This window comes from Catharus ustulatus, chromosome 3 (genome assembly GCF_009819885.2).
Source record: "Catharus ustulatus isolate bCatUst1 chromosome 3, bCatUst1.pri.v2, whole genome shotgun sequence".
NCBI lineage: Eukaryota > Metazoa > Chordata > Aves > Passeriformes > Turdidae > Catharus > Catharus ustulatus.
Window position 1 is genome coordinate 58,737,941 of NC_046223.1, and position 12,782 is coordinate 58,750,722.

At 37.4% G+C, this 12,782-nt stretch overlaps 1 protein-coding gene across 2 annotated transcripts in view; it reads right to left on the minus strand.

Moving 5' to 3' along the window:
* The window catches only part of MTHFD1L (methylenetetrahydrofolate dehydrogenase (NADP+ dependent) 1 like), a 144,808-nt gene that overhangs the window by 100,529 nt on the left and 31,497 nt on the right, over positions 1 to 12,782 (minus strand). The window contains exons 11-16 of one of the 2 annotated variants that reach the window (XM_033055572.1): positions 10,256 to 10,392; positions 8,971 to 9,017; positions 8,013 to 8,120; positions 7,054 to 7,128; positions 5,616 to 5,718; positions 2,335 to 2,411 (exon numbers count right to left, since the gene is read on the minus strand). In XM_033055572.1, coding sequence (XP_032911463.1) covers positions 2,335 to 2,411; positions 5,616 to 5,718; positions 7,054 to 7,128; positions 8,013 to 8,120; positions 8,971 to 9,017; positions 10,256 to 10,392 — 547 coding nt within the window. Of the gene's footprint in view, positions 1 to 2,334; positions 2,412 to 5,615; positions 5,719 to 7,053; positions 7,129 to 8,012; positions 8,121 to 8,970; positions 9,018 to 9,490; positions 9,575 to 10,255; positions 10,393 to 12,782 lie in introns of those variants that run through there. The other variant, XM_033055573.1, reaches the window with a different exon arrangement.

Below are 12,782 nucleotides of genomic sequence, written 5' to 3' on the forward strand. Positions count from 1 at the left end.
CCCACTTGTTTAGTCAAAACTTCTCAAGACACCTGAGCACTTTTCTGCTGTGGACATAGGCAGAGAGTCCTACATACCAGGGAAAAGAAAAATAATTCTGTAACTGAGATTTTCAGCATGGAGATTCAAGTGAAATGGTGAAATTGCAAAACAGATTTTCTGTATTCTTTGGAAGCGGTTCTACATGCAAATAAACTTTGTTAGCATTGTGGTGACATGGATACCACTATCTTTTCTGAATTTGAGAAGGTCCTCAATAAGTCATTGAAGCATAAGTAAGATAAGAAATAAGCGAACTCATATGGTGAAATACTTCTAATGTATCAGAATGTTTATCAGAAAACCCACAAAAAAGTTTTTAACATTGTTTCTATATAAACCCAAAAGGACAGGAAAAAGAACCCCAGGTAGATGTTCAAAGAGTGACATAAAATTTAATTGAAGAAACAGGCACAAAAGATTGTAGTAGCAGGTGCTATTTTAACTCTAATAACCTTTATACACCTATGAAGTGCTGACAGAAGTCTTAGCTGCAAAGTCAGTTTTCTGTTGATGAAAGGATCCACCCACATGGATTCAATTGCAGGATCAATGGCATAAGTCATGTAATACTCTTCAGAAACCACAGCATCCCTGTTCATTAAAATGCAGACCTTTGTGCCTGCTGTGCTCTGCCATTTTACACAGGTGTCATTGATTTTAAGAGTGCTAGAACATCACTCCAAATATTTATAAAATGCATCTGTTAACTGTGAAGTCCTGTTTTCTCTGGATCTCTGGCTAGGCTCTGAAATGAATTTTCCTAACTGCTAACTCCATCTCTTGAGTCACTAAGTCCATGTTAAAATGTGAATGGATGTGCATCAGTCCAACATCTCAATACTGAAGGCATTAATTTTACCTGAAAAAGTACAGAAGTAACATTTGACAGCAATATTGTCAAGTACTACTCTATAATAAAATAAACCACATTTAACTCAGCAGTACAATTACAGTGGTAAAACACTACACAATAAGGCTGGTAGATCCTAGCTTAAAACTAATATTCATATTGAGTAATTGAAACAAATCTAAACACATGAAAAGGTCTCAAATGTTGAAGGAACCCATACCAAGTATAATATTTTGTAGTCCCAGCCCATTATCAGAAATGGCTAATAGCTAATATTGAATTTCCTGTCAGCTGCAGACAGAAAAATTTCTATTTTGTGCATTCAAAACCAAAACAAATTAGTATTTCTAGTGGAAGGTGTCCCTGCTTAGGGCAGAGGTCTTGGAACTAGATGATTTTTAAGTTCCCTTCTAACCCAAACTGTTCTAGGATTTTAAGGTTTCTCTTTGAAGTTCTTCAATCCAATTTGGCTTTGCTTTACCTGCTGCAAAAAATAAACTATGTGTTGGTCTCTTCATTTAGGCATACGTTAAAGAAAATGTTAAATAAACGGTAAAGAAAAATTCAAGCTAGGATTTCCAAAAATGTGCAAGTCTTATCTCTACCACAAGAGCTGTTCACACCAAAATAGTCAGAACCTCATGAATTTAATTATCCAGATAATTAGATTACATGATCTTCATCAAATTAGGAACAACTCCACATCACCACTATGAATTTACTCCTCCTGACACTGCTGTTCCATGCTGTGTTATTTCAGAAATCCATTTACCTACACTAGACCAGGAACACTTCATCAGGAGGTGTTGGGAAAGTCTGGCTTTCAATTTATCAATAAGTTCTTTAATCAACTTCCAAAATCTCTCATATAGTAACGCAAGTTAGCTTTTTACACCACTGAAAAGTATGCACATACTTATTTACTGAACTATCCCTTCAAGTCCACACAGTAAAAGCAAGCACATGCTCAAAGTTCTTACAGTTAAGATTTCAAAGTTGAGATGCATGTCAGGGAAATGAGAACTCTGAATAGAAAGCTTATTTTTTAACATTTTAAAAAATGAAATTAAATGTAATTTGAAATTTAAATGTAATTACACATATCCTATATAAATTGTCACAGAGATTAAAAAATAATAATTAAAAGTCATACAAATTAACTTTATGCGGGCATAAAGGCATTTTGTGATAGGACAATGTTAAACATGCACATGCAATTTTTTAAGTGCTTTCAACACATTATAGAATATGCATTGGTTTCTGTTTCTGAAAATTCAGATTCAGTTACTCATGAACATGATCAGTTTCACTGCAAGATTACTATACAACAGCAACAGACATCAATACTGCAACGCAAAGTACGCTGAAAGAACTGCAGAAACTCTCTCAGTCTCTAATACAGTGTCTGCTCAGAATGTGATTTATTAACTGCCTTTACATACCTGACGGGCAAATCCTTTCTCCGTAGCTGCCTGCCCAACTGTAATTTTGCGCAGGAATCTGTCATTTGTATCCACCACTGAAAGCAGGGAATAGCAGAAGTAAAACACGTTAACAAGGACTCAGGAATATGAGTTTTTCCAGGCATACCTGTTGTTATAATGTAAGATTCAACTGCTCCAACAGTGTAACCAGATAACCACACTTCTGCATATCAGCACTGACACTACTTGGTTGCTCCCTTCTTGTTGATACTGTTTGACACAGGTCAAACAACTCAAATACAGTTTATTTGAACAGTATTTGAAGTTAAGAGATTCTTAGTATTCTAACACACAATTTAGAACTTTACCTACATGAGAAAAATCAATCTTAGTAGATACAAAACACCAGATCTACTTCAAATCGTCTGCTTCATCACTGACTTGTTAAGAATTGATTTTAAGACTGCATGAAGCTGGTTAGACCTGGTCAGTCCCTCTTTTAAAGGATGATTATGCTGTCAGATTGGTTCTTCCAGACAAGCATCTTTCACAGCACCACAGTAACTCACTCACTCCATATTAAGCTGCACAGCATGAGGATGATCAGAGGACTGGAGCACCTCTGTTATAAAGATGGGCCGAGAGGGCTGAGGCTGTTCAGCCTAGAGAAGAGAAGGCACTTGGAACACATTATAGTATCTTCCAGCACTTAAAGGGTCCAAAGAGGGACTTCTACAAGGGCATGTAGTGATAGGACAAGGAGACATGTCAATTCCTACAGAATAAAAAATGGACTCTCTTTATCTTTACAGGCTCTTTAGTCCTAGAAATGCTTAAGTTTGAACCAACCCTATAATAAAGGGTGCAAGGTATTATTGATAAGTTCAAACTGTATCTTGGCAAAGAACTCAATCTTCTGGTAGACTTGAGTCCTGTTCATTTATAAGCAGAGAATCCAGGAACTTCCAGAGAAGCTGTCAGTACTCAAGGTAAGTGAGCTTCTTCCCCTTTTCCTGCTGCTTTTGGAGATTTAAAAAAAATACTGTCTGTACAGAAAAAGATGACATAATTACCCAAGAACAAGAGGGACTTTTAATGTTCACAACCCCAGTTCAAGGTTGTGAGTGAGCTGGAAGAAAACCAAGATTTAAGTCACTTCCCCCCTTCTTGGGCATTTCTCTCGGGGCTGTTGTAAATGCCACACATACCTTCTCCCTCTACTCCATCTTTAGGCCCCTAATTTCTTCAGGAATTCCATTTAAGGGATGGTGCAACACAGATTTGGCCAACTCATTTTGGTTTCTATATATACACAGTCATACTCTAAAATACTATACTACTGGCAGAAACTGCAGAACAGAGCCTGGTACATGGAAGCTGTAGCCTCGCACCAAGTGTGGTGCCATATGGCATCATGAAGCCATATGGCAAGCTGATCTCTCCAGCACAAACTTCTCCCTTCTCTTCCTCAGAAGCTCAGTCTCAACACGGCTTAAGCAGTCCCAAATATCTTTCCAGTCTACGCAGGCACTCCTGAGGGCAGGAACTCACCTTCCCATGAGCCTGGACAGCCAGTGAGCTGCTTTTTTATCTGGACCTTCCTTGTGAAATCACGTAACCTAAACACCCTTACCATGAAACTGTAACTGCTCCTTCACCTCCTGGTCGCTGAGACATACTTACTCTCTCACTGTGGTCACTCACTCTCCAAAAAGATTGCAATAGCTGCACTGAGTAGTAATATATTAAGAAATAACTGGTTTTGCCATAAAAGCAATTTTTCCTTCTCTAAGTCTTCCCTCTTCCTTCACCCAAAGTAAACCTTTCACTAAGGTTTAGGTTCAAATACGTTTTAGGTTTAATGTACCCACTTCCTTATCCTCTAGAGATGTAAATAGAATCTGACTATCAGGGAAAGACAAAGAAGGGGGAAGCTTTCCCCCTTTCCAGTATATTGTACATTTTCAAGTTAGTGTAAGCTGACAATGAACTGAAAGTTTGTGATACTTCTATGGAAATAGGTCCTGAAGTTAATTTTCAGAAGATCTGATAGTTTAGCTCTTTTTCCCTACAAATTCCCTGGTATGTAACAAGCTTCATAGACATATGGACTGCAGAAACAATACTAAATAAAACATTCTCCAAGTTATCTAAACCATTCCTAAACCCAGGGGTTTTTTTTCTAAAATGTTTAAGGTATGTACATCATATAGAGCTGTGTGGAATAGAAATTTCACTAACATTGTTTGAGATTAATTAAATAACTCCCTTGAGGTTAACAGCTGTTGAGTAATATTGCCTCCTCCCAAACCCATGCTGATAAAAAAGAAGAGTCATATTACACTAAACATTTATATTACTTCTTTATCCTACTACAGGTCTCTTCCAGACACACTGTGTGACTAATAAAAAACATCTTATGCCACATCTCCAGAATTATCTTGAGGAAAATATCCCAAGTCTGAGATGACATGCACACAAAGGGCACAGTAAAGCATGACCAAGACTCCTCCCTTTTCAATAGATTCACACTTTTTTTAAGCATCACAGTACATTCCATTTAACAGTGATAACTCTAAAGTTTGAGAAATAAGAAAGAAAATAAAATCTGGTGGTATTTAGCTCAAAACTTTATGCAGAGTTTACTTCCCTAAAGAAGAAAAAGATAGGTATAGAAATTGAGGTAAACACTGAAATTTGACCCAGCACTAGAACTGGTAAAAGCATAGGGGAGTTGTCTAAGGGTATCAGAGTGGATATCAGTTTGCTTGGCAACAGTACCACATCTTTCATCTCTTTTTCCAAATGAAGTAAACAACTCAAGAGACTTCAAAAATCAGAAAAACATGTAATCCCTTAAGCCTATTAAGTCTCTTGAGTTACCTGGGCTGCTGAGTTCGGGAGGATGAGGGACCAAAAATCAAGAAGAATAAACACAAATAATCTATAACCGTAACAGACACAGTTAAGAAAATAATGGCTAAGATTTCCAAAATGTACAGAAAAGATATTTTCACATGTCTGGAGAGGTATTACCTAATGTGGGAGTGACTGGGGATGTATTTAAACTGTCAAAGAAACCTATCTTTCAGAATTTTAGTCTCGAATAATTGCAGATACTTGACCAGGTTTAGAGCAACATGCTGCACCTGCATTTGTTATGAACCCACACTTCCCACTTGCAAATTGGTTATTCTTGCTGTCAGAGCAGAAACAGTTCTAATTCAGGTAAAATTAGGCAAATTAGGAGATAAGCTATGATGAAACCCAAGATGAAGTGAGGCTTTCTGACTACATACCTCTTTGCCATGTTATGGTTGATGGGTCAATGTCAAGGCGTGCAAATTTGCTGATCTCCTCTTCTGTTAAAGTCCCAGGATCGGTCTTGTTTATTCCCAGCCTCTACACACAAAGAAGTTCAGTAAGTGCAATAAAATGGTTTATTTGTTTCAAATGGTGTAGTTGCTCTGGCTTATCAACCCCACACATACAAGTGAGGTGTTTCCGTCTTAGTAATTCTGTTTTGAGAAAAATGCAATCTGGTCCCATAGTGATTTCTTTACAATTGACAACTTGTTGGATATAAGGAATCATTGCACTGAGAACAAGTCACAGTAAAATAATTCAATTCTATTGGAAACTGTGATTCATGTATTTGAATGTTATAAAGCCAAACTTTCATTTACACAGTTGCAGCTCATGTGAAGAGAAAATTCCTTTTCAAATACAGAGATAGTTGGTATGTCATGAATAAAGCAAACAGTCCTCCTCTTCCCCTAACCTGTTATCTGTTACAATGTAAACAAGAACTGAAAATATCCCAAAATTCTGATGGAACAATCTCTGAGCTTGACTCTGTTTTAGAGCCAAGTAGGCATCACCCTCATTTTAGTTTACTGACATTAAACTGAGCAGCACAAAAGCTTAAAATGTTGGAACTCTTTTTTCCCTCCGCCAAAACAGAAGCTGGCACTACCTCTATCCTTCCTTCCACCACCCCAAAATTCCAAGTGTGCACTTGGCAGCTGTCCTTTGCCATCCCATGACTGAAACACGATCAGTCAGCACTCACAAGCCAACAACAAACACAGAACTGGCCACAGAAAAACTGGAGCTGTCCTTGAAGATCATATTCAAGTGGTTCATATTCCCTTTCTCCTACACTAGTGGACTTTGTTCCCTAGGTTTTTATCAGAATGGCACTCTGAAATCCAGACATGTTATTCACACATAAATTGCACAGGAAGCTCTTCTGGAAGCATTCAGGGAGCAAGAAGGGATGCAAAAATATAATGAGCATATAAATGTACCCCTTGAAGGAAGAACACTGTCAGATTGACATCAATAAAACCTCAGAAGTATATGCTATATTAAATTTTCAAAATCAGAAAATATTGCAAAACCAAAGAATGTGAGCTTTCAAATGTGACTATACCGTAATTGGAAAAGTATTTTAAAACCTATAATATTTCATCAGAAAAGACATAGCATTTAAAAACATTACTGGTTTATTTCAGGAGAAAAGAATAGCAAAAATGTTAGTTATAAAAATAATATCAGACCCAGATCCTGTTACTCCAAGGATGATGCTTTCAGAAAAAAGTTTAGACTTGATATATTCATGAGAGTTTATACAAATTCAGTCCCATATATCAAATAATTTTAAACAAGATGTGAAGGAGAATACATTCCATGAAGAGACATCATAATTGAAGAGAGACTGAATTAACAACTTACTCTCAGACGGGCAAGCTGAATAGGAGAAAATCCTCTCACGCCATTAACTACTGGAACCAGCCTATTATACAAAGACTAGAAAAACCACACAAGAAGTTGAAAGAAAAAGTTATAAAAAGCTAATGCATTTTGAATTTATTCCACCTAATATCAGTAAGAATTTCCTAACTATATAGATTGTGGACTTCTGATTAGAGATTTAAAAAACATTTCTGAGAAGGTGGCGGCCTTCTGAACCACATCTATGATTTAACAGTCTAAAATCCAATTGCCAGAAATTATTTGCTTTCTCTGTTTCACCAAAAAATATATATTAATTTTGAAAATGGGAACTTTTTAAAACTTTAACCAAGATCCAAAGTACTTAAACTACACTTACAATTTCCAAACTGGCCTAAATATACACTTGTATATTGTGTACAAATGTACCAAGCAAAGGGAATATGACAACCCTGCTCAGCTTTAATACTGCAGACAGAAAGAAGAGGCTCCTTCTTTGATCCTCTCCCTTGCCTTTAAAGGCCCAAGTTAAGATTTCTTTAAGGTCACAATATATTTAGCAGAAAGACAAGGATCTAGTTTATTTTCCCCATAACGCCTTCTTCATGTACATCATACCCAACTACACATCAGAAATACAATTTGTAACTTTAAAGTCTTCAAATTATTGAAAAGAATAGACTATAGGTAGGCAAAATATGCTTTATTACATTATCTAGTACAGTTGGAAATAGTTGTCAATGTTCTGGGTATGAGATACTTATCTTAAGAACTACCTTATGATAGCTATTTGCCAGAAACATACATTGTATATGGAAAATTTCCCAGCAGAACATAAAATAGCTTGAGTAACATATGATGCAAATAAAAAATTATAAAGAACATTTTTCTCTGAACTGCAGTTTATTGAAAAACTGAAAATAAAAAATGTCATCTGGATAGGAGAAAATAATTCTCACCTTATCAGATTGAGTATTCTCATGCAAGATTCTAGCATCAATAGCAGCAGCCAGCAAATTATTTGCAGCAGTTATAGCATGAATATCTCCAGTCAAATGAAGATTGAACTAGAAGGGAGAAACAATAAGATCTTATAAGAAAAGATTTAATTCAATTCATTAAGACAAATTAGCAGCACCAATCATTGCTATCTCCTTTGGACTGCAGCTCTCAGGACAGTCAGCTGTCAGGGTAGGCTAAAGATTTCCAGGTAAAGTACACTGGGCCATATGAAGGACTTGTTTTCTGAGTACATGGTAAACTACTCTAAGTGCAGCCAAAGCCAAGAACATCTTCATTCTTTGCTAAATCATTCCAGAATAAGAAGCCAAGAGCTACAGTTCCACATCATTAATACTGAAATCAGTTTAGTGTTACTAACTACTCACTGACCTAGACCAGAGGTGAGGATTGCTGCTGAATCTGTGCCATAGCACAGCAACCATCCTGGCTTTGGGGCCATGTGCCAGCTTTATGTTAGCTGCAGGACAACAGCCCCAGACCTCATAGGTATGAACTTCACTGATACAAAGTTTGACAAACAAAGTTTTGTGAAAACTCTGAAATTAGTGTCTTAAATTAAGACTTGTGTTACCCAAGTACTGTATTTGTTACATGTCTGACAGAAGGAGTTGGAAGGTCAGTTTTAATGGACTTCAGGGCTGACATTAGAACTCTGCTTGGACTAGCTGTGCACAGTCAAGGTGGTTCCTCACCAGTTCTGGTCATAGACAAGTTTTGCTGAGCTCTAAATCAGATTCTCTTGGGGTGAAACTGCCACACATTTCCAAACAAGCACTGTGAATATCATAGAATCATTAAGGTCAGAAAAAACCTCCAAGATCAAGTCCCATCTTTAACTGAATACCATCATGCCCATTAAGCTACACCACAGACTGCAATTTGAGGCTGTCTCACCTCCTCCATGGGGATCACTTGTGCATATCCACCTCCAGCTGCTCCACCTGCACAGGGAAGCACATGGTCACATCAGCTTTAGAGGAAAAAAAAAACTATCTTTCAACACACAAAGCAAAACATACAGCAATGATGACACATTCTCAGCATTTTGATTTCTATTAGAAGATCAGTGATGCATCCAAATAAACATGATTTCCTTAATCTTGTTGGCCTTTTTTTTCAGCAGGTAGTAAAAAGGGAATTCTTGCTCTGAAATGAAAGCATACACGTGATGGGTGGTGCAGGTTCTGGCTATGTAAGGGCTACCCTTTGCTCCTGCCCAGATTTAGGACACAGTCATGCACATGCAGCTGCTGGGTGGAAAGACAAAGCAGTCACAAGCAAGCACTGCTTCTGAATGAAACCTTCACACCCTCGCCTGAGCACTCCTTCCCCTCTACCTCTCATGGTACAAGCAAAGAAATTTGCTGCTGCCTACGCACAAGTTGAGTGGAGGGATTAAAGCACTCACACGCACCAGTCTTAGCTGAGAAGTACCAAGCACCAGGAGCCTTCCAGCTGAAGGCTGGAACTTAAACTTCAGCAAAGCAAAGCAGAGCAGATGGGGAGTGCTTGCCCAGCTAGGCACCAATGTCAGCTGAGAAATGGCAAAAAGAAGATTGCATTACTTCCTATCAGCACTGAAGATGGGCTTGAAATCTGGTTGGGTCTTACTTGGCCCTCAGGCTCTTACAGGGTTTCTAGGCAAAAAGGCAGCAGGTCACCATCAGAGGCGACAGCTCAGGAGAACAGAGAGAAGAGGTTCAGACTCAGCCAAACGTGTGTTGCTGACACAGCTGAACCATAACTCCTAAATTCCTTGTATTGCTTGGAAATATCCAGTGTGGACCCTTTCTCAAGGAATAATTAGACAGTAATATTTAGAAACATATTTAAAGAGTCTCCAAGCAGAGGGGTGGCTGGAAGGGTGTGTACTTACACAAAATTCCTCATGGCTAATTACATTACTCTGCCTTTCATTATGTTTAGGCTTTATCTGCATTATCAATACATGTTAAGCGCAGCAACATAGTTATGAACCTTGCACAGGAAGTCATGTGCAAGAAATCCTTATCTATTACTCACTCAGGTATTAAAAAAATCAAATATGCTATTACTGGGACAATCCACTGAGTGAAGCAATTAAGAAATTTTAAAAGAAGAAATAAATTTTAAAAGGCAAAAAAAAGTAGTATTTCCTTTTAATCTGAAAGAAGTCATAGGTTCTGCAAATATTATGTACCTTTCACTCCAAAAGTAGGTCCTTGAGAAGGTTGTCTCAGACAAGCAAAGGAATTAATGTTGAGGTGTGCAGTAAGCGCCTGAACGAGACCAACTGTGACTGTGCTTTTCCCCTCTCCCAGGGGTGTAGGGGTTATTCTAGAAAAAACAAAAAAAAAAGATTAATCAAATTCTTTGCTGATGTCAGCCTGGCTAAGGATATCAGAACGAAGAGCTTTTGATTTCAATGAAGAATATTTGTACAGCAAATTTCAATAAGATTACTTTATCTTCACAAAAATACTGCCACAATGTTAGCCCCTAGCTCAAGTTGGAATGCTAATATACATGTGTCTTCTATTTAAGCAATTTACTATGATAGCAGAAAAAGAGAAGATTATTTTGGCAAAAGTTCTAAAAAGAATACATTGAATTTAGACATTTTTATTACAGCACAAAAGTCTCACCAGTTTCATTAACAAACCATCCATCACGATACTCTAAACATGTATTAATATTTTTCTGCAGTAATGCATGAGATCTCTTATTCCCACTGCTCAAACTTTGAATGAAATAATAGAATATTTTAAGTCAAATAACCAACACTTGTGTTTGTAGAACTCAACTATGCTTCTCCAGCTTCCATGTCACCACAACCCTCAACAATGACAGATCAAACTGCTTTTTAAATAAAACAGGATGCAAAAATCACTCTATTCAATTGAACATGATTTATTGTACACTTTCATTTCAGAGATTTAAGGGCAATAGGGGACAATGACAATCACAGTCCATACAAAAGCTCAAAAGCCTCATAGCTCCCGTATTTAGACCATGACTGAAACAGGATAGAATTTTAAAAAGACCTCCAAACTCAAATCAGAGACTCTAACCTCCACTCTATTCCTGTCCCTAGAGGAGACTCTATTCTTGCCCCTTTAATAAAGGGACAATGACAGTTGATTTTGCAAGTAGAAAACTTCATCAGCCTTCAGTGAATGAGAGACACCTCAGATTAAATGCTTGCCTCCCTGTTTTCGACAGCAGCACATTTGTTTATGATCCATGTTAAAAGTGTGTGTGGGGTGTTAGGGTTTTCTCCTCTTTCTATGTTTCTTTCTTGAGGTATGAACATCTCATGGCTCCAAAATGCACTTCAATGATTCTTTTGAGGCACAGCTTTTCCTTTTTCTGATTGGCAAAAGAAGAAAGCCCCAGGCTTTTTTCCACTCACACTCTCATACAAATCTTCCTTTTTGGCAAAGTATAACCATTCATATCTTTGGTGTCTTTTCTACCTGAAGAGAAGTACTTTAGGGATGCTGGTGTTAAGAGCTAATGTTCATTCCCAAGGAAATACAAGCATGCACATGGATCCTAGTCAAAGGCAAACCCTTACCCTCTGACCTCTTCAAAACTTGAGTTGAAATGCTCTAATTAGAAACACTGCCTTTCCCAACTAGTAATTTTTCAAAGATATTGCTGTCCTCAGATCACAATTCAAATGGCACAAAAACAGTACTGTAATTGTAAGAATCAGTTTACTTCAGTTAGTTCACAGATTGGCAAAAACACTTCTTCATTCCACAAAAGAAAATAGATTTAAAGTTTTAGCTTTTCACAAATCTGCCTTTACAGCATCATCAGATCCTTGGTTTTTACTTTAAAAAAGATGCCCTATATGGATATGTCTGGAAAAAATTGGCAGTTTGGAAGCAAGTCAAATTAGTATCTTTATATTGTTCTAGGAAGAAAGAAAGAGACTTCAGAAAAGTAGTCTTTTAACTAAAGTTTCAGTGAAATTAATGGGGTTAAGCACATCTATAAGAGATTCCCTGAATTCTTCACTTTGATCCATGCTTATGTGAACATGGGCCACTTACTTTGGGCACTTGGTTTTAGCAATTTTCTCCCACATTTTATAACATTGTGTTCACCAACCATCAGATTCTAAAACATCATCAACTTCATACTCAGACTATTTCATTATCCTAGAATGGGTTCTTCTTCTTTGACTTAGAGAGAAATTAACAGAACTTTGGCAAAATATCTGTGTAGAGCCAAAAAAAAAAAAAAAGGTGGGATATTTAGAACATATCTTTTATCTACTCTCAAAAGCAGTTTTGGTCCCTGTCGTTTTTTTATCCATACCAGGCCTTCTTATTTCCTTCTGATCTACTGCAGGAGCACAGAATGCTACCTCATTTCTTTCACTTTTGGGTCTGCAGTTCCTAGAAGAAAGGATACTTTTAATCTCTACATTGTCAGGACAGGGAGCCCTCAGGGTTTTAGCCACAAGGATAGCTTCCTTTTTTCCCACCACTCTTTTTCTCACCTCCGTTTTGCCCCAGGATCCTTACTTTTGTACAAATGTGTTTCTTCCAGAGAACCACAGCCAGGTTAACTCACTTATACTACAGTTTCACCTTCTGACTACTCTTCTAACACTGGTTCTCCCAAACCCATACAAATAATTCTTAGCATGGTTTCTCCTTATCCCTTGTTGCCCTATTATCTCATTCACTTTTGTCTATTGTCCTAATCACATT